Source organism: Eubalaena glacialis, chromosome 1, assembly GCF_028564815.1.
Source record: "Eubalaena glacialis isolate mEubGla1 chromosome 1, mEubGla1.1.hap2.+ XY, whole genome shotgun sequence".
Taxonomy (NCBI): Eukaryota; Metazoa; Chordata; class Mammalia; order Artiodactyla; family Balaenidae; genus Eubalaena; species Eubalaena glacialis.
In genome coordinates this window covers 120,559,037-120,582,989 of record NC_083716.1, presented here as the reverse complement: position 1 = coordinate 120,582,989, position 23,953 = coordinate 120,559,037, and the positions used below count along the sequence as shown (strand labels likewise).

Below are 23,953 nucleotides of genomic sequence, written 5' to 3'. Positions count from 1 at the left end.
ATAAAGTGGGCATACGTTAATAAACTGTTAAGTTTAGACCTTTTTAGTTTATATGGAAATTGCTATTCAAAATAAACATTAATCTGTTAACCTTTTAACCTTTTAATTTTTACAGTATGAATGTAAAGTTATCGCAGAAAAATCTCATCAAGAATGAAGAAGGCAAAAACATATCTTTTGTACAGAAAAACAAGATGAAAAGGGCGTGTAAATGATAGCTATACCAACAAAACTTCGGACTATAAAATTGCCAGGATGCAGTTTTCCCCTTAATTGGTGTGTATATATATACACACATATACATATATATATATACACACATACATATGTTACTGCAATCTGTGATTGCCTAATCTGTAAATCAAGTACAAACCTTTATGTATTTGACTTAAATAACTGTAAAATATGTATGCACTACATTAAAAAACATGTTGATTAATAGATGAAATTTTTAAATTAATTTTTTAGACATACCATATATTGTATCACAATGTTGATGTGCCAAAATATTCAGTTATCGTCATGCAGAGTATAAGAATGCTTTGAACAATTTATGAACTTACTGAAATAAAATATGAGGAAAGCCAAAAAAAAAAAAAAAAAGCAAATGGAAAGCGGTATATTCTCTTTTGCTTACTGTTGTGCCTTTTTATTTTTCTAATATATAGCAGTACGAGTTATAGGTGCCCTAATGTGTGGTTAGTTTCTATTTTAAGGTTGTCTCGGAGAGCTTTGGGTGTTTTAATATATGATGAAAAAGAACTTCCAGGGAACATTTTCATACCTTCATTACTGGAGAGAGTCCAAAGAGTAATTTTTTGTTTTAACAGATTTTACTGGAGGTGAAACTCCCAGCAGGAGAGTTTATCAGCATTAAATTGTTTTGAGTCTAAATCTTTAAGAATACATATAATTAAAAGTAAGGACCATTGAAAAATTTAACTAGAGTAAATATGTTTTACAAATACAAAATGACCTTCTGGAGTGCCACAAAGTGTTAGTGATATTAACTGTCATTTGCAGTACAGTATTCCACTGCTTTTGCACATGGAACGCATAAGAATTCCCGAACAGGTCAAAATGAAGTTTCTAATTGTCTTGGGTTCTATAATCTGTTGGGTTCTGTAAAGCGAACCATTTGAGCTGGGCTGCTTCATATGATTGATTGTCAGTGGATTGCATCCGAGGAGTGGATGGGCACATAATTTCTTATGTATCCATGTGCCCATTAGTGAACAGTTCAAGAAAGTATTGTTTAAGAATGTATTGGGATGGCATATTGTGCATGTTAAAGATCCTGGTAACAGTTTTGTGCATATTTTTCCAACAACTAGAGCCTTTTGAGTGTGATTTAAACATAGTCTTAGTTGACCTTTTCCCCCAGTTTTTATTTTTGAAATTGATGGCAGTTGTCTGATACACAAGGGTGAAATCTGCTTACTCTGGAGGGGTGTGTGTGTGTGTGTGTGTGTGTGTGTGTGTAGGATTGAGTGAGGGAGTGTGTGTGTGTGTAGGATTGAGTGAGGGAGAGTGTGTGTGTGTGTGTGTGTAGGATTGAGGGAGAGTGTGTGTGTGTAGGATTGAGTGAGGGAGAGTGTGTGTGTGTGTGTGTAGGATTGAGTGAGGGAGAGTGTGTGTGTGTGTGTGTAGGATTGAGGGGTGTGTGTGTGTGTGTGTGTGTAGGATTGAGTGAGGGAGTGTGTGTGTGTGTAGGATTGAGTGAGGGAGAGTGTGTGTGTGTGTGTGTGTAGGATTGAGGGAGAGTGTGTGTGTAGGATTGAGTGAGGGAGAGTGTGTGTGTGTGTGTGTGTAGGATTGAGTGAGGGAGAGTGTGTGTGTGTGTGTGTAGGATTGAGTGAGGGAGAGTGTGTGTGTGTGTAGGATTGAGTGAGGGAGTGTGTGTGTAGGATTGAGTGAGGGAGAGTGTGTGTGTGTGTAGGATTGAGTGAGGGAGAGTGTGTGTGTGTGTAGGATTGAGTGAGGGAGAGTGTGTGTGTGTGTGTGTGGGATTGAGTGAGGGAGAGTGTGTGTGTGTAGGATTGAGTGAGGGAGAGTGTGTGTGTAGGATTGAGTGAGGGAGAGTGTGTGTGTGTAGGATTGAGTGAGGGAGAGTGTGTGTGTGTGTAGGATTGAGTGAGGGAGAGTGTGTGTGTGTGTGCATAGGATTGAGTGAGGGAGAGTGTGTGTGTGTGTGTGTGTAGGATTGAGTGAGGGAGAGTGTGTGTGTGTGTGTAGGATTGAGTGAGGGAGAGTGTGTGTGTGTGTAGGATTGAGTGAGGGAGAGTGTGTGTGTGTGTGTGTGTAGGATTGAGTGAGGGAGAGTGTGTGTGTGTGTGTAGGATTGAGTGAGGGAGAGTGTGTGTGTGTGTGCGTAGGATTGAGTGAGGGAGAGTGTGTGTGTGTGTGTAGGATTGAGTGAGGGAGAGTGTGTGTGTGTGTAGGATTGAGTGAGGGAGTGTGTGTGTGTGTAGGATTGAGTGAGGGAGAGTGTGTGTGTGTGTGCGTAGGATTGAGTGAGGGAGAGTGTGTGTGTGTGTGCGTAGGATTGAGTGAGGGAGAGTGTGTGTGTGTAGGATTGGGTGAGGGAGAGTGTGTGTGTGTGTGTGTAGGATTGAGTGAGGGAGAGTGTGTGTGTGTGTAGGATTGAGTGAGGGAGAGTGTGTGTGTGTGTAGGATTGAGTGAGGGAGAGTGTGTGTGTGTGTGTGTAGGATTGAGTGAGGGAGAGTGTGTGTGTGTGTGTGTAGGATTGAGTGAGGGAGAGTGTGTGTGTGTGTGTAGGATTGAGTGAGGGAGAGTGTGTGTGTGTGTGTGTGTGTGTAGGATTGAGTGAGGGAGAGTGTGTGTGTGTGTAGGATTGAGTGAGGGAGAGTGTGTGTGTGTGTGTGTGTAGGACTGAGTGAGGGAGAGTGTGTGTGTGTGTGTGTATGTGTGTGTGTGTGCATGTGCTCATGCTCTCTTAATATGTCAACTAGATATTTTTCCATTTTTGATTTTAAAACCATTTCTGTCAGACTGAGATCTTGTATGCCAAACTTTAATCTGCTCTTATGTTTTAAGGCTGAAAGTGTGAAAATCCTAAGAGGATTTCCTATTGAATATACGTACACAATCTTAACTATAGTGGTGGTAAACATACTACTGTAATTTATTATTCTATCTTCCAGATAATGTTATTCACTTAGAACAAATAAGGTATATTTTTAGAATCAACTTTGTAAGCACTATAAATCTTTAATAAGTTATAAGGTCTATGATGTGTTTACTTTGAAATTTGCTGTTTAAAGCAAGATGTATTAAATATATAATTATCATCTTGGTTAAGAGTCTTTTTTCCTTCCTTGTGGTTAATCTTAGAATTATGTTACTGAGGATTAATTTATTAAAATTAACATGGGTGGTTGAATTTATTCAGAAATAATGCAGGAAACTAAGTTTAGTGTTACAGGAATTGAATGATTATAACTTTGAGTTCTTAAATTATTTGCATATCACCTAGAAAACAAGAAAAGATATTTATGACAAAAATAAAATTGTTTTGATATTTTGATAAGTGTATAAATATATTATTTTTTTTTTTGCAGTGAAAGTGGTAAACATCTTTTAATACTGCTATATTGGCAGTGCTTTCTGGCTTTTATTATTTGAAGTTTTAAAAATTGAATAGTTGAAAACTGAAACTTAAATTCTATGAAAGCACAGGCAAATAATTAAAATTAGCTAGCAAGAACCCTGGTAATACTTTTGTTATAATCTTCATTTGTTTGCACTGAACTGTTTTACCTTCATTAAGGTCTTTGGAACCTCTCAGTGGGGCCTCTACTTCACACATCTGTTTTCTAGGTGGAATCCAGACTTGGTCAATATCATTAAATACTTCTCTAATCTTTCGGCTCACTTACCTGCATAATGACATATATTCTTTGTAAGGTAATTCTTCCAGTGATGGTCTGTGAATAGTAGAGTCTTAGCTTTGTGTGTCTGAAAAAGTCTGTTTCATTCTTGAAGAACAATTTAGCAGGCCATAGAATTCTAGGTTCACAATTTCCCCCCAATCCCACCACTTTGAAGATTTTTTTAACTTGTCTTCTGTCATCTAATGTTGCAGACAACAAGTCTGCTATTAGTGTAATTTTCTTTCCTTTGTAGATAATCTGTCTTTTCTCTCCAGGAGCTTTTTCATGATTTTCCCTTTATCTTAGAGGTTAGTTTCACTTTTACTTGTTTAGTTTTAAAATTTGTTTTTATTTTTCTTGCTTAGTATTCAGTATGCACTTTGAGTCTGTGGGCTCACGTCTGGAAAATTTTAAAATCTGGCTACATATTGGAGTCCTGTGGAGTCTTGTAAAAATATGCTGATGCCTGTATCCCACTCCCAGAGACTCTAATATCATTGACCTGAGGTGTGCTCTGAGCATTAGGAGTTTCATAAGTTCCCCAGGTGATTCTAATGTGCAGCCCAGGTTGACTCTCACAGGTGTAGATACATGTAATATAAGGTGGAGGGTCCAGGTGAGAGAGATGTAATGACTTTGGAAATGAAGAGTGAGGGACACACTGAGATACATTTTGGATTAAATCATCTGAACTTGGTGACTTGGGTATAAAGGTCAAGGAAGAGGAAATGTGAAAGGTGACTTAATTTTTCTTTCTTGGAAAACTAAGTGGATGGTATTTCTGTAAACCAAAAAAGGAATGCAGAGAAGTAGGTGAATATAAGTTTGATTTGATATGTTGAGGCTGAGGTATGTAGGAGGCCTCTGGTAAAGATGGCTATAAGCAGTGGGATATTTGAACCTGGGTTATTGGGTGTAATGAGGGAGTCATCAGCATATGACACTAATAAATGCAGCTGTGGGGGTGGATGAGGTCACCTAGGCAGCATGTTATAGTGAAAAGGAAGAGATCTGAGGCACACTGGCCTGTTGGCAGAGAAGCTGGTGAAGGAGATAAAGGGGGTATGGTCGGAAGTAGGAGGAAAAACAAGAGAGTGATGTGGAAGCCAAAATAGGAGGGGGTTTCAGGCAGAGGGTAACGGGTAGGATGAAGTACAGTTGGAGGGAATAATTGACTTTAGAAGTACAGGTGATGATATCTGATTGTTTTATGTTGAAAAATGTTTTTTCTAACCTATTTTATCTTAACATTTAAAGTATATCATTGCATACAAAATATATTTGAGAAAAGCCTGATCATGTACTGTCATTTATTACTAGTAAAGGGAGCTGGGGACAGCTAGAGAACTTTGAAAGTATAGCGGAGATTTGGGCCGTATCTTTGAAGAATGGACCCAGGAACTGACTAGAGGCGAAGAAAGAATTTTCAGAGAGTTTTGAGACCATCCAGGACCCAGGTGAGGCTGGAGATCACATATTTGCAGTGGAGTCAGTTAACATGGTGGTGCCATGTTTAAATGGGCTCAGTAGCCCAGGGGCTAGGCCATTTGTGATGGAGTAGATTGAGTCTAGTGGGGAGTTCATTGGTAGACGTGGCGCAAGCCTTTGTGGAAAATTAAAGGAGGCTCCTAATGCAAAGTCAAGAGATTTATCGTGGGATCCAGGCAAATTGGGGAAGGAAGTTGAATCAGCAGTGCTAACCTGACTGCATGGGAGAACAGTGTGAGGTGAAAGGTCAGCAAGTCTAAGGAGGACAAAACCCTGTTTGATGGGAAGGGTGATCGGCTTGGGGTTTGTAGTCAGGGAGGGATTTAATGGCTCACTTCCAGATCTCGAGGTCCAGGGTGTGATCTGAACACCTGTGTTTCCATGGTTTACAGAAGTGGCTGGAGATCTGAGGCCTGGGTGACCAGCTCTTAGTACCAGTATGGACGGTACTAGAATGGTCACAGAGGCTGGGTGGAAAGGAAGGTCTCCTCTGTGGGCTTATGACCATTAGAGTGAAACACTTATCCAGTTGCCTTGATTGTATTGGAATTCTAATTGGAGTCCCTTCCCCCCTTGTATGTAATTATGTTGAGTTGTTTCATCGTCCTTGGTGCTCTGAAACCTCACACGATGTTTAGGAGTACGTCTTCTACTAGTCCTGTTCAATCAGAGACATCATCTCTTTAATCCTGGGCAATTTTTTTTCTGTCTTTGCTGTTATTATTCCTTTGTTCACCTTCTCTGTTCTTCTAAAATTCCTCTATTGGGGAGATCTTGGACCTTTTGTTCCTGTTTTCTATATATCCCTTAGCTTTCCTCTGTTGTGCTACATTCTAGAAGAACTACTTAACTGGATCTTCCAGCTCAATGCGTTGCTCTTCAACTGTACCCATTCAGCGTTCAGCCCATCAGCTGAACTTTTAATTTCAGTGATGACAATTTTAATTTCCAGGATCTCTATTTGTGTGTGTGTGTGTATGTGTGGCGGTGTGTGGCCATTCTTGTATTTTCTGAGGATATTAATTAATCTTCTAAAGTTCTAAACTCTTCTAAAGATCCATGGCAGGGGAGGGCAGGATGAACCTGCGCCAGCCTGTCTCTGGGTGTGAGCGCCCCTTGGTCTGCCTTGGGCACACTCCCAGGCCCCTCTGAACTTAGTGTTCACACCGCTTGCATCTGGGGGCAGATACTGTGCTGTCTGTCTCTGCCCGGTCCAAGGCAGCGAGTAGAAGTATGGAGGGGTTGGCCAGATGGCTGCTTCTGCAGGAGCCTGCTCTAACCCATGAGGTCTGTTGCCCTTGGTATTTCTGGCTCCAGGCATTAGCCACCTATGGGCTTTGAATGTCCCTAGTTTCATTTTTAGCAAATCCTTTCCTTGAGTGAGCTGTGGTTTCTTTCCACTATCTTCTCTCAATTGTTTTCTTGCTTTCAGGGATTCCTTGTAGTGGCTGGTCCATGGAGGATACTTCTCCTTATCTGGCAGTATACTTATAGATTCCTTTACCTTTTAAAAATCTTTTGTTGTTGTTTCTATGGATTTGGGATAGGAGGGAAAAGCTACAGCTTGACTAGTCTGCCGCCCTGATTCAATCTTCCCCACCATTTTTTATACTGTAAAATCTTGCCATTTGCCTGATCATTTGTCTTTACATTTCAAAAATTCAATTTAGTTGGGAGCTGAGATAAATAGGTTTAAGTCAGTGGTTTCCTACTTGGTCTCAATAAAAATTGGGGTATGGAGATTTTTTTTTGCCTTCGAAATACATTTAGTTCATTGAGATCATTGTGCCAGGAAGTGTAAATATCCTAGTATCTGTTCCTTTATGCCTTCCTTCTTCTTATCACTGATGAAATCTGTGAAACCTGTCATCCTTCTTTGTGATTTACAAGACAGACTTTTCCAAGGTATGTCAACTGTTCTGAAGACATTGTTGTTAAGGATCAGATAGATAATGATGTGCCTGTGAAAGACTGGGCTATTGATGTGTCGAAACTGATTGCCATATATGGGCAATTTTTCCCTTTCACCATTGCTCTGGCTGAGGTGTCTATAAGGATTTTCATGAACAAGGGACGGTTTTGATTCTAAATCAAAATTCTGTGCTGGTACAACTGTGTTTTATTCTGCTTTGTCATGGCAGGATTTGTAACTGCTAATAGTTCTGTGGCTTCCCCAAAGGTGGGCTTTAAAAGTAATGAGCACTTAGGAAACGTATTTCCATTTAAAATAATCTTTTTTTAAATTACTGTTCTGAAACTAATAAATTCACTCAGTACTACTGTGTTTCCACGAGTTTGTCCAGTTCGCGAGATTTTGTCTCTCTTAGAAACATGTTTTTAGTAACTTGTACAGAATGTGATCGTGGGCCAATTCATTGTGATGCGCAATTGAGTAGACAAAAGAAAGAAAGAACCCAACTGCTGAATCTGTTTGTTTTAGAAGAAAAGTTTCTAAAATGCATTCCCTGGGAATTTCTGCCGTTGAATGAAAGTCATTTCTATTTCCTTTATAGTCATCACATGGCAGTCCTAGATCTTCTGGGAATGTCTGCTCAACCAAGTTATGACGGTGACAGTTCTGTTTTGAAACAGTTCCTTCTGCCTCCACAAAAACTTGAAATTTTGCAGCAGGACATTACAGAAGGACAGACTGCTGCCCCATCATCTTAGGGTCAGCTGGAGGCAGCTGCTGTGCTCGGTCTCCACACACTGGACTTGGGAAGCCTGCACACTGACAAACTGAAGATGAAGTTTAAAGATGTTTGTAAAGACAAATCTTTGTGGAATTTTCTATGCCTCAGACCTAGTGTGGGTCAATATCATGCCTGTCCAAGAGAGAAAGCGGGTCAGGATATGTTGAAGCAAGTCTTCTAGAATATATGTAAAATTCATAATAAAGTTGAGTCAGATTCAACTTTTTTTTTCCCCAGAAAAAGTAAATTAGTGATTCTTAAATCTTTGTTAGGATTAGTTCTGGTCCTGTGGCCCCAGCTACCTGCAAGGGGGCTGGAATGTGCAGTCCCTCCCCTGACAGGAGAACCAAATATAGGTGATCATTGGTAACGTCCACCTGAGTTGGTTTAAAGTATTTTGTAGCACTCTCTTCCCACTAGAATATTTCTCTTCGTAAGTGATTCATAGTGAACACAGTTATAAGGAAATGAAAATTCTTTTGGTGGTAAAATTAAAATTATAGCCTTTAAAATACATAAAATATAAACTTTGTATCCAAGTCCTGGAAGGGTGGGGAAGAAGGAAGGAGTCCACTTTTGTCTTTTCCTGTCATCTGAAAGGGAGGGGGTGAGGGGGAGGGAATGAATCAAGTGTTTCCTTAGTGCTTCCTGCAAATGTCCCTACCACACAGGTAAGGATCGTTTTACAGCAGCCAACATCCACGTTTTTCTGAATGGCGGAGCAGCATTTCAAACTCTGGTCTAACTCCGCTCCAACAGTCAAGGATTCTCACCACCACATGGTATTGTCCCTGCAAGTCCCTGCAAACTATTTTTCATGTGCATTTCTAGCAGATTTCCAAGACCATCACTAAGTGGCTTGGCACCGAGGCATCTCTGACACGAATGCGACCTTGATTTCATAGACGTGTGATTCATATGCTGCTTCACTCTGGGATCCGGCTTCTCTAGGAAGTTAACATAAGCATACTTAGAGAGTCTGATGACTTTAGCCCTCAGGGAATGCCTTGACTTGAACCTGAGGGCTCTCTTGATAGCAGACATCCTACCTCAGCCTCCACAGACACAGTCCCATATGGAAATCTGACAGCGTAGAAAGGAGATAAAATTTTTAACAGGTTTTGACTTCTGACCTTTTAAAAAGTTCAGTCTGAGAGAAGTCTGTGTGAATTATTGTGCTGGCCGGTCTAGCTTTTGATGTGCCCACAATATGTAAGTACTGGCCTGGTGGGATCCATGCACGCGAGCTGTATAGACGGTAAGTTCTATTAGAGTAGGAAGAGGATATTAACACGGTGGCCCGGGAAAGGCATCTGGAAGGCAGGGGCACGGGTACTGACGGGTCAGGCCAGCTCGAGGAGGGGAGGACAGTTCTCTTGGGCATGGGATGGACGGGAACACCACATGGACAGACAGGCGGATGTTCTCTGAAGACCCCTAAGTCCGGTCTGGAGGTGGTGAAGATTGCAGCTTGAGGAAGTGGTGGGAGGACGGACTTAAAACATGGCTTCACTTCACTCTGGGGGTTTAAGTGGCTCCCAAAGAGCCTACCAGCAGGACGTGCACTGCCCAGGCAGGGCCCCCAGCTGCCCGCGGGGTTACTTGTGGGAGCCCTGCATGTTGAGGCTACCCCGTCTAGCACAGCTCAGAGCATTCCCATCGTCATCAGACTTTTACTGAAAAAGAACATCCTGTGGCTGATCAAGGCGCGATCCTGAGGTTGAACAGAGTCAGGAAAGAGCCTTGGGAATTGAACAAATTCAGGCTTGATTTGTGTCACCCAAGGAGTTACTTACAGACTGGGACCCTGGGCAAGTCCCCCAAGCTCTTGAAACTTCAGTTTTTCATCTATAAAATGGAGATACACTCCCACCTTTCTTGGAGGGCCATTAACATGAAATGCAGTAATATGTAAACAGGCGTCCAGTGAAAGAGTAGTTCTTCTTTCCCTCCTGTCTATTCATTTCAAAGTATGGGTACTGTACTGCTCCAGCACGTTGGCACCCCCTCTGCATCAGGATAACTTCCCTAATGTTTTTATCAAAATGGAAGGGAGCAGAATGCAGGAATCTACTACGCCGATGACCACCGTCCACAGCTTCCCTCACCAGGTTAGTCAACGGCGAGCAGGTTCCTAAGGAAGCAGGACAGAACACTGGCTGGTCGTTGTTATGCTGAGTAATTGTTCGGCTGGAAGCTTGGCCAGGTTAGGCTGGGGTGTCATCCAGGGCGGGAAACTCAGGTGAGATGCTGCAGGGTGGCATGAGGACACCAGAGGGAAGGAAGGATATGGGAAATAGTAGATAGGTTTTGTCAGCATCTTATTTTTGCCTAGGGATGATGGCTCTGTCCTCATACTTTATAGTGTCACCACTGTGAGAGTGCACTTTCCCATAGAAGGAGTTACATTTTAATTAGCCACACGGCACCTGATTTCTAACCTATCAGCCCTTTTCTCCAGGCTTCACCTCTTCGGATTATTTTCGCCCATGTCTGCCACTTGCCTACACCTTTCGTGTGTATCAGAAAGAAACCACCAAGCACCCTGGAAATCCTATTACCAGACCTCAGGATATTAATTGTCGCGTTCTCCCCCATGGTTACACAAGTGCTGAAGAAGTGGTTCTCTTTCAATAGTGTCTTGTCAAAACGCCAGGCACAGTTTGTTTTTGACATTTGCTGCTACCGTTAAATAATAGTCTTGCTTCTGTCATAGCTAATGTTGACTTGAAGGCATTTGGAGGGCATTTCTCAACTCCAGCCTTAACAAAGAGACCTGGGTCTTGACAGATATTTTTCTTGCTTGCCCAGGGCAACTGAATGTAAGGGGTTGCAACCTTTGCTTTTCTAAGCTCAAGAAAATTTCAGATGGGTACACACCACTTAAAACTTTAGATCTCATTGTGCACACGTGCGTGTACTCACAGCCATGAACAACCTACACACACATACAATTTGGAGTTCCTGAAGTTTTGCCATCCTGGGAATGACATTTACATCAATTAAGTAGTATCCCATTTTAAGACCCCTTAAATCCTGGCTGTGCTGCCTTGGTAAACCTTTATCTGTTCGAATGTCATACTTAATTACAGATCTCTTTAAAATCAGTAAGCAGGTTTATTGTTTCTGTATTGGCAATGGAGTAAGCCCCGAGCAGCAAGCACTGTGTACCATCTGTCAAAGAGAATCTGAGCTCTTCATACACAGCACTTACTTTCTTCTGTCCATTCGAAATTTAATTTATGGGACTTTCCCCCACTTTTGTGCAGAAGCGTCTTTTGAATTTTTCCTCCAGTGTCTTATAGAGCAATGTGTAGAGATCTCCTTCTAATGGGATCGTAATTTCTGAAATGTTCACCATTTATGAGGTAATAGAGAGGAGAGTAAGAAAAAAAATTGGGCAGAGCAAGTGAGAACTGTGCAAGAATTCTGTGGAATTGTGTAGGAGTTGGCATCGCTTGTATGTGAAGGGGCCAAGAAATGCACAGTTGGTTTCAAAATAAATACCAGAGGAATGGTTAATTAGACAAGTCTGTTTTGCAGTTTCAGAAAAAAAGAAGTACAGCAGTCATTAGGATTTCCAGTAACTAAGGCATCTTGGGTTTAGAGCTTTGCATGTGGAGCAGTAGATTGTAAATCTAATGGATAAGCGTCCACCACGTCCTGCTACGTGCTTTTCTTTCGCTACACCTGTGTCACAAAATTCATCTTCAAATTTTGAGAAATACTTTTAGAGATTTCCAAAATTACAAAATCTGAGCATATGAATTATTGTAACTGTCATCTCTTACTCTCTCTCTCTCTTTCTTTTTATCCTGGTATTTGTTTGGGAGACTAGTTTTAGATGGCAGCATTGTTTTTTGAGAGGAATATGAATTCATTTAAAATCGAGATGTGATTATCTCATGACGATTCATATATATCACATAGCAACTTAACTGAATTATAAGATTCACAGAAAAGAATGGCAGAGCTGGAAGAGACTCTAAAATTCATCTCGGGCAGTGCAATCTGGTCATTTTACAAACGCAAAGGCAAAACTCACATTGGTTAAGTGCTTGTCCCTGGTCACAGAGCCAATTAGTGGCAGAGTGAGACATTTCAGCAGCTTTAACAGGGCATTAACATTTCAATTCATGAAAAATATAGATTTAATTTTATAACTCTGCAAGATTTATGACAATGCTGACAACTGGTAGAAAAGGGACACTCATGAATTATGAATGTTTCTATTTGAAGGACAATTATTTGTTACCTTAAGTAAGAGCTGGTACATAATAACATTGAGAATCTATTATATGCTTTACATACACCACCTCATTTAATTACCCCATTAAAACTATGATGCAAATATTATTATCTATAATATAATATGAAGAAACAAAGGCTTACTTACAAAGATCACACATAACCTGCCAATATCACGCAAGTAGATGCTAAGCTGGGGGAGATCCCAAGCCCTCCTTCTTCCCAGGCTGAAAGATGCAGATCTTTATTGCCCGTGATGTCAGCACAGGAATATGTGGAACCTGATTTATTTCTATGAAATGTTAGATGTAGGACTAAAACACATATGGGAAAGTCATGTCCTTACCCTTCCTAAACAACTTTAAATTTCAGTCAGAGCAATGAACAATTTCAGTGGCACCATTCTTGGCTAAAAAATGGGTTCAGAGCCTGAGATTTATTATTTTGTGATGAAATAAATTGGATATCTTGAAAGAAGAGGTGTGGGGAAAGATTATTTGCATCATGACTTATTAGAGGTATTTTTAAATCAAAGAATTGGGTTAAATATTCTCATAAAGAAGAAACAGGATGTAAAGCATTTCTTACCAGATACATTTTCATCTATGGCTTAAATTGGAACTTCTAAGTCACTCCAGTGTCTTTGATTTTAAAATTAAAGTTGGAATACTGAAAAAATTTTAAATATTTTTGGCATGTCCATAGGAGAATAACAAGGAAATGGACATTTAAAAAATTTCCATTAGACTTGCATGTGAAAAAAAAAAAAAATACAAGCATCATTTAAGAAGTTGGAAGTGATTTCTGTAGACTATCCCTTTTACTTTTTTTAAAAAAGGAATGCTGAATTTTATTTTATTCTATTTTTTTAAACATCTTTATTGGAGTATAATTGCTTTACAATGGTGTGTTAGTTTCTGCTTTATAACAAAGTGAACCAGCTATACATATACATATGTCCCCATATCTCCTCCCTCTTGCGTCTCCCTCCCATCCTCCCTATCCCACCCCTCTAGGTGGTCACAAAGCACCAAGCTGACCTCCCTGTGTTATGCGGCTGCTTCCCACTACCTATTTTACATTTGGTAGTATTTATAAGTCCATGCCACTCTCTCACTTCATCCCAGCTTACCCTTCCCACTCCCCATGTCCTCACATCCATTCTCTACATCTGTGTCTTTATTTCTATCCTGCCCCTAGGTTCTTCAGAACCCTATTTTTTTTTTTTTTTTAGATTCCATGTATATGTGTTAGCATACGGTATTTGTTTTTCTCTTTCTGACTTACTTCACTCTGTATGACAGACTCAAGTCCATCCACCTCACTACAAATAACTCAATTTTGTTTCTTTTTATGGCTGAGTAATATGCCATTGCATATATGTGACACATCTTCTTTATCCATTCTTCTGTCGATGGATAATTAGGTTGCTTCCAGGTCCTGGCTATTGTACATAGAGCTGCAATGAACATTGTGGTACATGACTCTTTTTGAATTATGGTTCTCTCAGAGTATATGCCCAGTAGTGGGATTGCTGGGTCGTATAGTAGTTCTATTTTTAGTTTTTAAGGAAACTCCATACTGTTCTCCATAGTGGCTGTGTCAATTTACATTCCCACCAGCAGTGCAAGAGGGTTCCCTTTTCTCCACACTCTCTCCAGCATTAATTGTTTGTAGATTTTTTGATGACGCCATTCTGACTGGTGTGAGATGATACTTCATGGTAGTTTTGATTTGCATTTTTCAAATGATTAATGATGTTGAGCATTCTTTCAAGTGTTTGTTGGCAATCTGTATATCTTCTTTGGAGAAATGTCTATTTAGGTCTTCTGTCCATTTTTGGATTGGGTTGTTTGTTTTTTTGATATGGAGCTGCATGAGCTGCTTGTAAATTTTGGAGATTAAACCTTTGTCAGTTGCTTCATTTGCAAATATTTTGTCCCATTCTGAGGGTTGTCTTTTCATCTTATTTATGTTTTACTTTGCTGTGAAAGAGCTTTTAAGTTTCATCAGGTCCCATTTGTTTACTTTTGTTTTTATTTCCATTTCTCTAGGAGGTGGGTCAAAAAGGATCTTGCTGCGATTTATGTCATAGAGTGTTCTGCCTATGTTTTTCTCTAAGAGTTTGATAGTGTCTGGCCTTACATTTAGGTCTTTGATGCATTTGAAGTTTATTTTTGTGTATGGTGTTAGGGAGTGTTCTAATTTCATTCTTTTACATGTAGCTGTCCAGTTTTCCCAGCACCACTTACTGAAGAGACTGTCTTTTCTCCATTGTATATTCTTGCCTCCTTTATCAAAAATAAGGTGACCATATGTGTGTGGGTTTATCTCTGGGCTTTTTATCCTGTTCCATTGATCTATATTTCTGTTTTTGGGCCAGTACCATATTGTCTTGATTACTGTAGCTTTGTATTATAGTCTGAAGTCCGGGAGCCTGATGCCTCCAGCTCCGTTTTTCTTTCTCAAGTTTGTTGTGGCTATTTGGGGTCTTTTGTGTTTCCATACAAATAGTGAAATATTTTGTTCTAGTTCTGTGAAAAATGCCATTGGTAGTTTGATAGGGATTGCACTGAATCTGTAGATTGCTTTGGGTAGTATAGTCATTTTCACAATGTTGATTCTTCCAATACAAGAACATGGTATATCTCTCCATCTGTTTGTATCATCTTTAATTTCTTTCATCAGTGTTGTATAGTTTTCTGCATACAGGTCTTTTGTCTCCTTAGGTAGGTTTATTCCTAGGTATTTTATTCTTTCTGTTGCAATGGTAAATGGGAGTGTTTCCTTAATTTCTGTTTCAGATTTTTCATCATTAGTGTATAAGAATGCAAGAGATTTCTGTGCATTAATTTTTTATCCTGCTACTTTACCAGATTTTTTGATTAGCTCTAGTAGTTTTCTGGTAGCATCTTTAAGATTCTCTATGTATAGTATCATGTCATCTGCAAACAGTGACAGCTTTACTTCTTTTCTGATTTGCATTCCTATTATTTCTTTTTCTTCTCTGATTGCTGTGGCTAAAACTTTCAAAACTGTGTTGAATAATAGTGGTTAGAGTGGACAACCTTGTCTTGCTCCTGATCTTAGAGAAAATGTTTTCAGCTTTTCACCATTGGAAACGATGTTCACTGTAGGTTTGTCATATATGGACTTTACTCTGTTGAGGTAAGTTTCCTATATGCCTACTTTCTGGAGGGTTTTTGTCATAAATGGGTGTTGAATATTGTCAAAAGCTTTTTCTGCATCTATTGAGAGGATCATATGGTTTTTCTCCTTCAATTTGTTAATATGGTTTCTCACATTGATTGATTTGTGTATATTGAAGAGTCCTTGCATTCCTGGGATAAACCCCTTGATCATGGTGTATGATCCTTTAAATGTGCTGTTGGATTCTGTTGCTAGTATTTTGTTGAGGATTTTTGCATCTATGTTCATCAGTGTTATTGGCCTGTAGTTTTCTTTCTTTGTGACATCTTTGTCTGGTTTTGGTATCAGGGTGATGGTGGCCTCGTAGAATGAGTTTGGAAGTGTTCCTCCCTCTGCTGTATTTTGGAAGAGTTTGAGAAGGACAGGTGTTACCTCTTCTCTAAATGTTTGATAGAATCCACCTGTGAAGCCATCTGTCCTGGGTTTTTGTTTGTTGGAAGGTTTTTAATCACAGTCTCAATTTCAGTGCTTGTGATTGGTCTGTTTATATTTTCTATTTCTTCCTGGTTCAGTCTCAGAAGGTTGTGCTTTTCTTAGAATTTGTCCATTTCTTCCAGGTTGTCCATTTTATTGGCATATAGTTGCTTGTAGTAATCTCTCATGATCCTTTGTATTTCTGCAGTGTCAGTTGTTGCTTCTCCTTTTTAATTTCTAATTCTATTGATTTGAGTCTTCTCCCTTATTTTCTTGATGAGTCTGGCTAATGGTTTATTAATTTTGTTTATCTTCTCAAAGAACCAGCTTTTAGTTTTATTGATCTTTGCCATTGTTTCCTTCATTTCTTTTTCATTTATTTCTGATCTGATCTTTATGATTTCTTTCCTTCTGCTAACTTTAGGGGTGTTTTTGTTCTTCTTTCTCTAATCGCTTTAGGTGCAAGGTTAGGTTGTTTATTTGAGATGTTTCTTGTTTCTTGAGGTAGGATTGTATTGCTATAAACTTCCCTCTTAGAACTGCTTTTGCTGCTTCCCATAGGTTTTGGGTCGTCGTGTTTTCTTTGTCATTTGTTTCTAGGTTGCTTTTCTTTAAACTTATTTATTTATTTTTGGCTGTGTTGGGTCTTCGTTTCTGTGCGAGGGCTTTCTCTAGTTGCAGCGAGCGGGGGCCACTCTTCATCGCGGTGCGCGGGCCTCTCACTATCGCGGCCTCTCTTGTTGTGGAGCACAGGCTCCAGACGCGCAGGCTCAGCAGTTGTGTCTCACGGGCTTAGTTGCTCTGTGGCATGTGGGATCCTCCCAGACCAGGGCTCGAACCCGTGTCCCCTGCATCGGCAGGCAGATTCTCAACCACTGCGACACCAGGGAAGCCCTCTAGGTATTTTTTGATTTCCTCTTTGCTTTCTTCAGTGATGTCCTGGTTATTAAATAGTGTATTGTTTAGCCTCCATGTGTTTTATTTTTTGCAGATTTCTTCCTGTAATTGATATCTAGTTTTATAGTGTTGTGGTCAGAAAAGATATTTGGTATGATTTCAATATTCTTAAATTTACCAAGGCTTGATTTGTGACCCACGATAGATCTATCCTGGAGAATGTTCCATGAGCACTTGAGAAGAAATTGTATTCTGTTGTTTTTGGATGGAATGTCCTATAAATATCAGTTAAGTCCATCTTGTTTAATGTGTAATTTGAAGCTTGTGTTTCCTTATTTATTTTCATTTTGGATGATCTGTCCCTTGGTGAAAGTGGGTTGTTAAAGTCCCCTACTATGATTGTGTTACTGTTAATTTCCCCTTTTATGGCTGTTCGCATTTGCCTTACGTATTGGGGTACTCCTATGTTGGGTGCATAAATATTTACAATTGTTATATCTTCTTCTTAGATTGATCCCTTGATCATTATGTAGTGTCCTTCTTTGTCTCTTGTAATAGTCTTTATTGTAAAGTCTATTTTGTCTGATATGAGAATTGCTACTGCAGCTTTCTTTTGATTTCCATTTGCATGGAATATGTTTTTCAATCCCCTCACTTTCAGTCTGTATGTGTCTCTAGGTCTGAAGTGGGTCTCTTGTAGACAGCATATGTTTGGGTCTTGTTTTTGTATCCATTCTCCAATCTATGTCTTTTGGTTGGAGCATTTAATCCATTTACCTTTAAGGTAATTATCAATATGTATACTCCTATTACCATTTTCTTAATTGTTTTGGGTTTGTTATTGTAGGTCTTTTCCTTCTCTTGTGTTTCCTGCCTAGAGAAGTTCCTTTAGCATTTGTTGTAAAGCTGGTTTGGTGTTGCTGAACTCTCTTAGCTTTTGCTTGTCTGTAAAGGTTTTAATTTCTCTGTCGAATCTGAATGAGATGCTTGCTGGGTAGAGCAATCTTGGTTGTAGGTTTTTTCCTTTCATCATTTTAAATATGTCCTGCCACTCCCTTCTGGCTTGCAGAGTTTCTGCTGAAAGGTCAGCTGTTAACTTTATGGGGATTCCCTGGTATGTTATTTGTTGTTTTCCCCTTGCTGCTTTTAATATTTGTTCTTTGTATTTAATTGTTGATAGTTTGATTAATATGTGTCTTGGTTTGTTTCTTCTTGTATTTATCTTGTATGGGACTCTGTGCTTCCTGGACTTGATTGACTATTTCCTTTCCCATATTAGGGAAGTTTTCTACTATAATCTCTTCAAATATTTTCTCAGTCCCTTTCTTTTTCTCTTCTTTTTCTGGCACCCTTATAATTCGAATGTTGGTGTATTTAATGTTGTCCCCCTGGTCTCTAAGACTGTCCTGAATTCTTTTCATTGTTTTTTCTTTATTCTGCTCTGCAGCAGTTATTTCCACTCTTTTATCTTCCAGGTCACTTATCCGTTCTTCTGCCTCAGTTATTCTGCTATTGATTCCCTCTAGAGAATTTTTAATTTCATTTATTGTGTTGTTCATCATTTTTTATTTAGTTGCTCTTTAGTTCTTCTAGGTCCTTGTTAAACGTTTCTTGTATTCTATTTCCAAGATTTTGGATCATCTTTACTATCATTATTCTGTATTCTTTTTCAGGTAGACTGCCTATTTCTTATTCATTTGTGTGCTCTGGTGGGTTTTTACCTTGGTCCTTCATCTGCTGTGTGTTTCTCTGTCTTCTCATTTAGCTTAACCTACTGTGTTTGGGGTCTCCTTTTAGCAGGATGCAGGTTCATAGTTCTCATTGTTTTTGGTGTCAGCCCCCAGTGGCTAAGGTTTGTTCAGTGGGTTGTGTAGGCTTCCTGATGGAGGGGACTTGTGCCTGTGTTCTGGTGGATGAGGCTGGATCTTGTCTTTCTGTTGGGCAGGACTGCATCCGGTGGTGTGTTTTGGGGTGTCTGTTACCTTATTAAGGTTTTAGGCAGCCTCTGTGCTAATGGGTGGTGTTGTGTTCCTATCTTGCTAGTTGCTTGGCATAGGGTGTCCAGCACTGTAGCTTGCTGGTCGTTGAGTGGATCTGGGTTTTAGCGTTGAGATGGAGATCTCTGGGAGAGCTTTTGCCATTTGATATTACATGGAGCTGGGAGGTCTCTGGTGGACCAATGTCCTGAACTCGGCTGTCCCACCTCAGAGGCACAGGCCTGACACCTGGCTGGAACACCGGACCCTGTTAGCCACATAGCTCAGAAGATAAGGGACAAAAAAAGAAAGAAAGAAAGAAAAAAATAAAATTAAATTAAAAAGTTATTAAAATAAGAAATAGAAAATAATTATTACAAATAAAAAAATTAAAAAGTAATTAAAAAAAGAAAGAAAGAAAGAAACTAAAAAACAAATCTACCCATGAAAATAAACTCTAAATACTAAACTAAGATAAACATAAAGCCAGGAAGAAATTAAATGCAGAAAGGAAACCCCAAGTCTACAGTTGCTCCCAAAGTCCACCTCCTCAGTTTGGGATGATCGTTGTCTATTCAGGTATTCCACAGATGCAGGTCCATCAAGTTGATTGCGGAGCTTTAATCCGCTGCTTCCGAGGCTGCTGGGAGAGATTTCCCTTTCTCTTCTTTGTTTGCACAGCTCCCGGGGTTCAGCTTTGGATTTGGACCCGCCTCTGCGTGTAGGTCGCCTGAGGGCGTCTGTTCCCCGCCCAGACAGAACGGGGTTAAAGGAGCAGCTGCTTCGGGGACTCTGGCTCACTCAGGCCGGGGGAGGGAGGGGTACGGATGCGGGGCGAGCCTGCGGCGGCAGAAGCCGGCGTGACGTTGCAGCAGCCCGAGGCGCGCCGTGCGTTCTCCCGGGGAAGTTGTCCCCGGATCACAGGAGCCTGGCCGTGGCGGGCTGCACAGGCTCCCGGGAGGGGCAGTGTGGATGTGACCTGTGCTCGCACACAGGCTTCTTGGTGGCAGCAGCAGCAGCCTTAGCGTCTCCTGCCCGTCTCTGGGGTCCGCGCTGATCGCCGCGGCTCGCGCCCGTCTCTGGGGCTCGTTTAGGCGGCGCTCTGAATCCCCTCTCCTTGCGCGCTGTGAAACAAAGAGGCAAGAAGAAGTCTCTTGCCTCTTCGGCAGCTCTAGACCTTTTCCCGGACTCCCTCCCGGCTAGCCGTGGCGCACTAGCCCCTTCAGGCTGTGTTCACGCAGCCAACCCCAGTCCTCTCCCTGGGATCCGACCGAAGCCCGAGCCTCAGCTCCCAGCCCCCACCCCTCCCGGCGGGTGAGCAGACAAGCCTCTCGGGCTGGTGAGTGCTGCTCGGCGCCGAGCCTCTGTGCGGGAATCTCTCCGCTGTGCTCCGCACCCCTGTGGCTGCGCTCTCCTCCGTGGCTCTGAAGCTTCCCCCCTCCGCCACCCGCAGTCTCCGCCCGCGAAGGGGCTCCTAGTGTGTGGACACCTTTCCTCCTTCACAGCTCCCTCCCACTGGTGCAGGTCCCGTCCCTATTCTTTTGTCTCTGTTATTTCTTTTTTCTTTTGCCCTACCCAGGTATGTGGGGAGTTTCTTGCCTTTTGGGAAGTCTGACGTCTTCTGCCAGCGTTCAGTGGGTGTTCTGTAGGAATTGTTCCACATGTAGATCTATTTCTAATGTATTTGTGGGAAGGAAGGTGATCTCCGCATCTTACTCTTCCGCCATCTTGCCCAGACCCCCCTCCAATAAACTCTTTAAGAAAGGATTTAAATTGAGTGGTTTTCTGTTCTTTGTACCTGTCCAACCATGACTAAAATAATGTGCTGGTGTTCCCTTTACTGATTAATATTCTGGGTCATATGTAAGTTATACACACCCTATAGATAATGTGTGTCCCTCAATGGGAAGAGAAACCTGCCCACCTAACAGATCATCCAAAGATTATTTGGAGCAATTAGGTGCGTGGCTTGAACTAAATGATCTTGGAAGTGGCCATGAAACCTGAGTTTCAGAGGTTACCTCGTTCTCTGAAAATACCAACACTCAGTTTCATGAAAAACAACTTTTTTCAACTCTTTCCCCACTTTTGCCAGATACATTTTCATTTATGACTTAAATTTGAACCACATGTGAAAGTTCCCTGCTCAACTATCTCACCTGGTGTCATGGAAGGGGCTCCTGATAATCTATGTGGTTAAGCATGAGGTGGCCATACTTCCTTTTAAATAAAATCTTTTGTAAATAAGAACATTTTGGTCAATGGGGCTGGAGATATCATTGAAGCAGTTCCCTCAAATCTGAGCTAGACCACAACTAAATCATTTCAGTTCTTGTTTGAAATGAAAACTAGGAGAGTCTAGAACCTCTCCAAGAAATCCACCCAAATCTTTAAGCGCTCTCATCTTCATTTGACATTCACCAAACGCTAGGTTAGAAGGTTTGGGAGATGGATTTGCTCTTTAAGATGGTGGGAACACATTTTATTCCGTTTCTGCTGCAGTGCCCAGAGGAGGCAGGTTGTGGGACTAGCTTTGGACAGATCTTTTCATGATGTCGTGATTTGAGAAAGTGCTTAGTTTCCGTTCTCATACTTCATAGAGATTTGGTACAGTTAGCGGACAGGCTTCCAGGGCTAGTATTTGACCCTGTCTTGCTGCCTGATTACGAATGAATCCAGCTGGAACACCACCAGCCCCAGCCACAGAAGTGGTTCCTTAACCTGAGCTTTTGAAAACCTCTGTGTATGGAGTTATACATGATATCACCTCTAGTCATTTGACTTAGGGCCCTGCCCTGGCTAGCTTAACAACTTTGATTTTTGGTAAGCCAAATAATTCCACTGGGGCAGGATATTGTTACAATTTCAGAATGAAATTCTCTTATCTTGCCAAAACCATTATGTTCTTTCTTAGTAAAGTAGATACAGTGGACCGTTTCTTCCCAAATGTCATAAACTCCATTCTCTTTTCATAATTTTTGGAATAAATATGGAATGGAAAAGAAAAAAATCCTGCCATCTGAAGCCAAGCTATGTAGGGAGATGTTAGATCACTTTTGGCAAGAGAGAAAGGCTCTGAGAGCTGGACTTGGATACAAGAAATATAAGAAACTCACCCCTTTATGTGCTGTTTTTAATGATTACACTCTCCCCTGAGGATTGATTAATATTCTTTTCGATTAGCTATCTTTTGTTCCTACTTGTCCAGAGAAAGTGCCTGTTTTTAAGCCTGACACCCACAATAAATAAACAAGGAACGAAGGTCATGTGCATGGGAATTGGAGAGTACAGGAGATGCCTATTGAAAATACATACCCACCTAGAAGAATTTCTCTCTCATAGAATTTTAGTTTTTTGTAACTTTGTGTATCCTCATCATATTAAAAGTGAATTTATTCCATAGCTGACCGATCTGTTCAGGAACCAGAAAGTATTTAGGTAGCCCATAGACTAAAACATCTTTCCATCTACTATGGTGTTACCCTATGGCCCTGTGAGGAGAGACAGGCAGGGGTTGCCATAAATGATTAGCCTATGTCATCCAGCAAATTACAACTTCTTTCTATTGCAAAACACTGCTTCTATGCATAGTGAGAGGCAATGCAGTATAGTGGGAAGGTTCTGGATGAAGGTCCAAATATTAAGGGTGTAGTTTTAGCTCTGCTAGGAGCTTACTGGTTGACTCAACAACTTTAGGTCTATTCTTTCACCTATAAAATGAAGGCCCTGGAAGAGCTGGTCTCTAAAAGAGGCAACAGAGCATAGTGACTAAGGTTGGGGTCCTGGCTCTGCCACTCACTAGCAGATTGAACTTGGACAAGTTATTTTACCTACACTTGTTGTTGTTGTTTTTTAATTTGTAAAATGGGATATTATGAGTTAATGTGAGGATTAAATAACCTAAGACATACAAAGTACCTAGAAGAGACTTTGGCCCATAGTCAGTGCTCAAATATTATTAGCAACATCACCATCTAAAATCTCTCCAAGTCATGATAAGGCCTTGTCCTACCCACCATGGAAATATAACAGTAGAACTGGATTTTCCAACTTGGTTTGGTAAGCAAAATCTATGTATGAAGTAGTTAGAAAGCCATACATAATCATCAGATTAAATGAAAGGTTAATTCTTCCTTCTTTCAAGAATACCAATAGAAATTAAACAATATAGACCTTGGCCAATTTGGTGGGGGGGGGCTTTCCTTTATGACAAGAGTGTTTTTGTTTGGAGATGATCTGACAGATGTCTCCAACAAACCTATGATTTCTTCACACACCCCTACCTCCCTCCCCTTTTCACATCTCAGGAAATAGTAACACATCCTCTCAGATCAATTGGACCCACAATGAATAAGGATACAAAAGACCTAAGCCACATAATCATAAAGGTAGATGTGAAAACCTTCATCCAGAGCCAAAATGTAAGGTTTTGTTTACAAAACCAAGTTGGAAAATCCAGTTCTCCTTCTATATTTCCTTGGTGAGTAGGACAAGTCCCTTTCATGACTTGGAGGGATTTTAGATGCTGCTAATAATAACATTCGAGCATTTACTATGAACAAACTCCCTGTCTCTCTGAAGGTAAGAATATATTATTGCTTCAAGTGCCCATGGAACAGCCACAATAATTGACCATACCATTGACCACCACAAAGGAAGTCACAATAAATTTCAAAAAGTAGAGATAATATAGACATTTTTTGTTCACAATGCAGTAAAAATAAAAATTAATAAAAATAAAAGTATTTTAAGAAAATCTTCATTTAAACAAGTCCTGTGTTAAAGTACAAATAGAAATTGCAGAATTTCTAAAAACCAATGGTAGTGAAAATACTACATATTAGATTCTGAATCTAGAGGATAGAACAAAAGCAGTACTCATAGGAAATGTCATAATCTAAAATGTAAAAGAAATATTTGTGTAAAATATAAAATAGATGAAATTGAAAGAATTAAGAATCAAAAAGTTAGAAAAAAGAACAACAAAATAAACCAAAGGAAAGCAGAAGGAATAAAATAAAAATAAAAGGAATTAATGAGTTAGATAACAGTGGTGGTGGGGGGAACAAAGTAAATAAGTGAATACCTGGGTCATTGGGGCAAAATCAGTAAAACAGATAAGCCTTCTCAGAA

The 23,953-nt window shown here is 40.4% G+C and overlaps 1 protein-coding gene across 3 annotated transcripts in view; it reads left to right on the top strand.

Annotated features, from left to right (window-relative positions):
- Positions 1-8,244, top strand: part of INSIG2 (insulin induced gene 2) — a 34,710-nt gene extending 26,466 nt beyond the window's left edge. For 2 of the 3 annotated variants that reach the window (XM_061183205.1, XM_061183217.1), the window contains one exon: positions 116-3,185. In XM_061183205.1, the coding sequence (XP_061039188.1) occupies positions 116-157 (42 nt within the window). In that variant the 3' untranslated portion in view covers positions 158-3,185. Of the gene's footprint in view, positions 1-115; positions 3,186-7,895 lie in introns of those variants that run through there. The other variant, XR_009700340.1, reaches the window with a different exon arrangement.
- Positions 8,245-23,953: the final 15,709 nt, after the last annotated feature.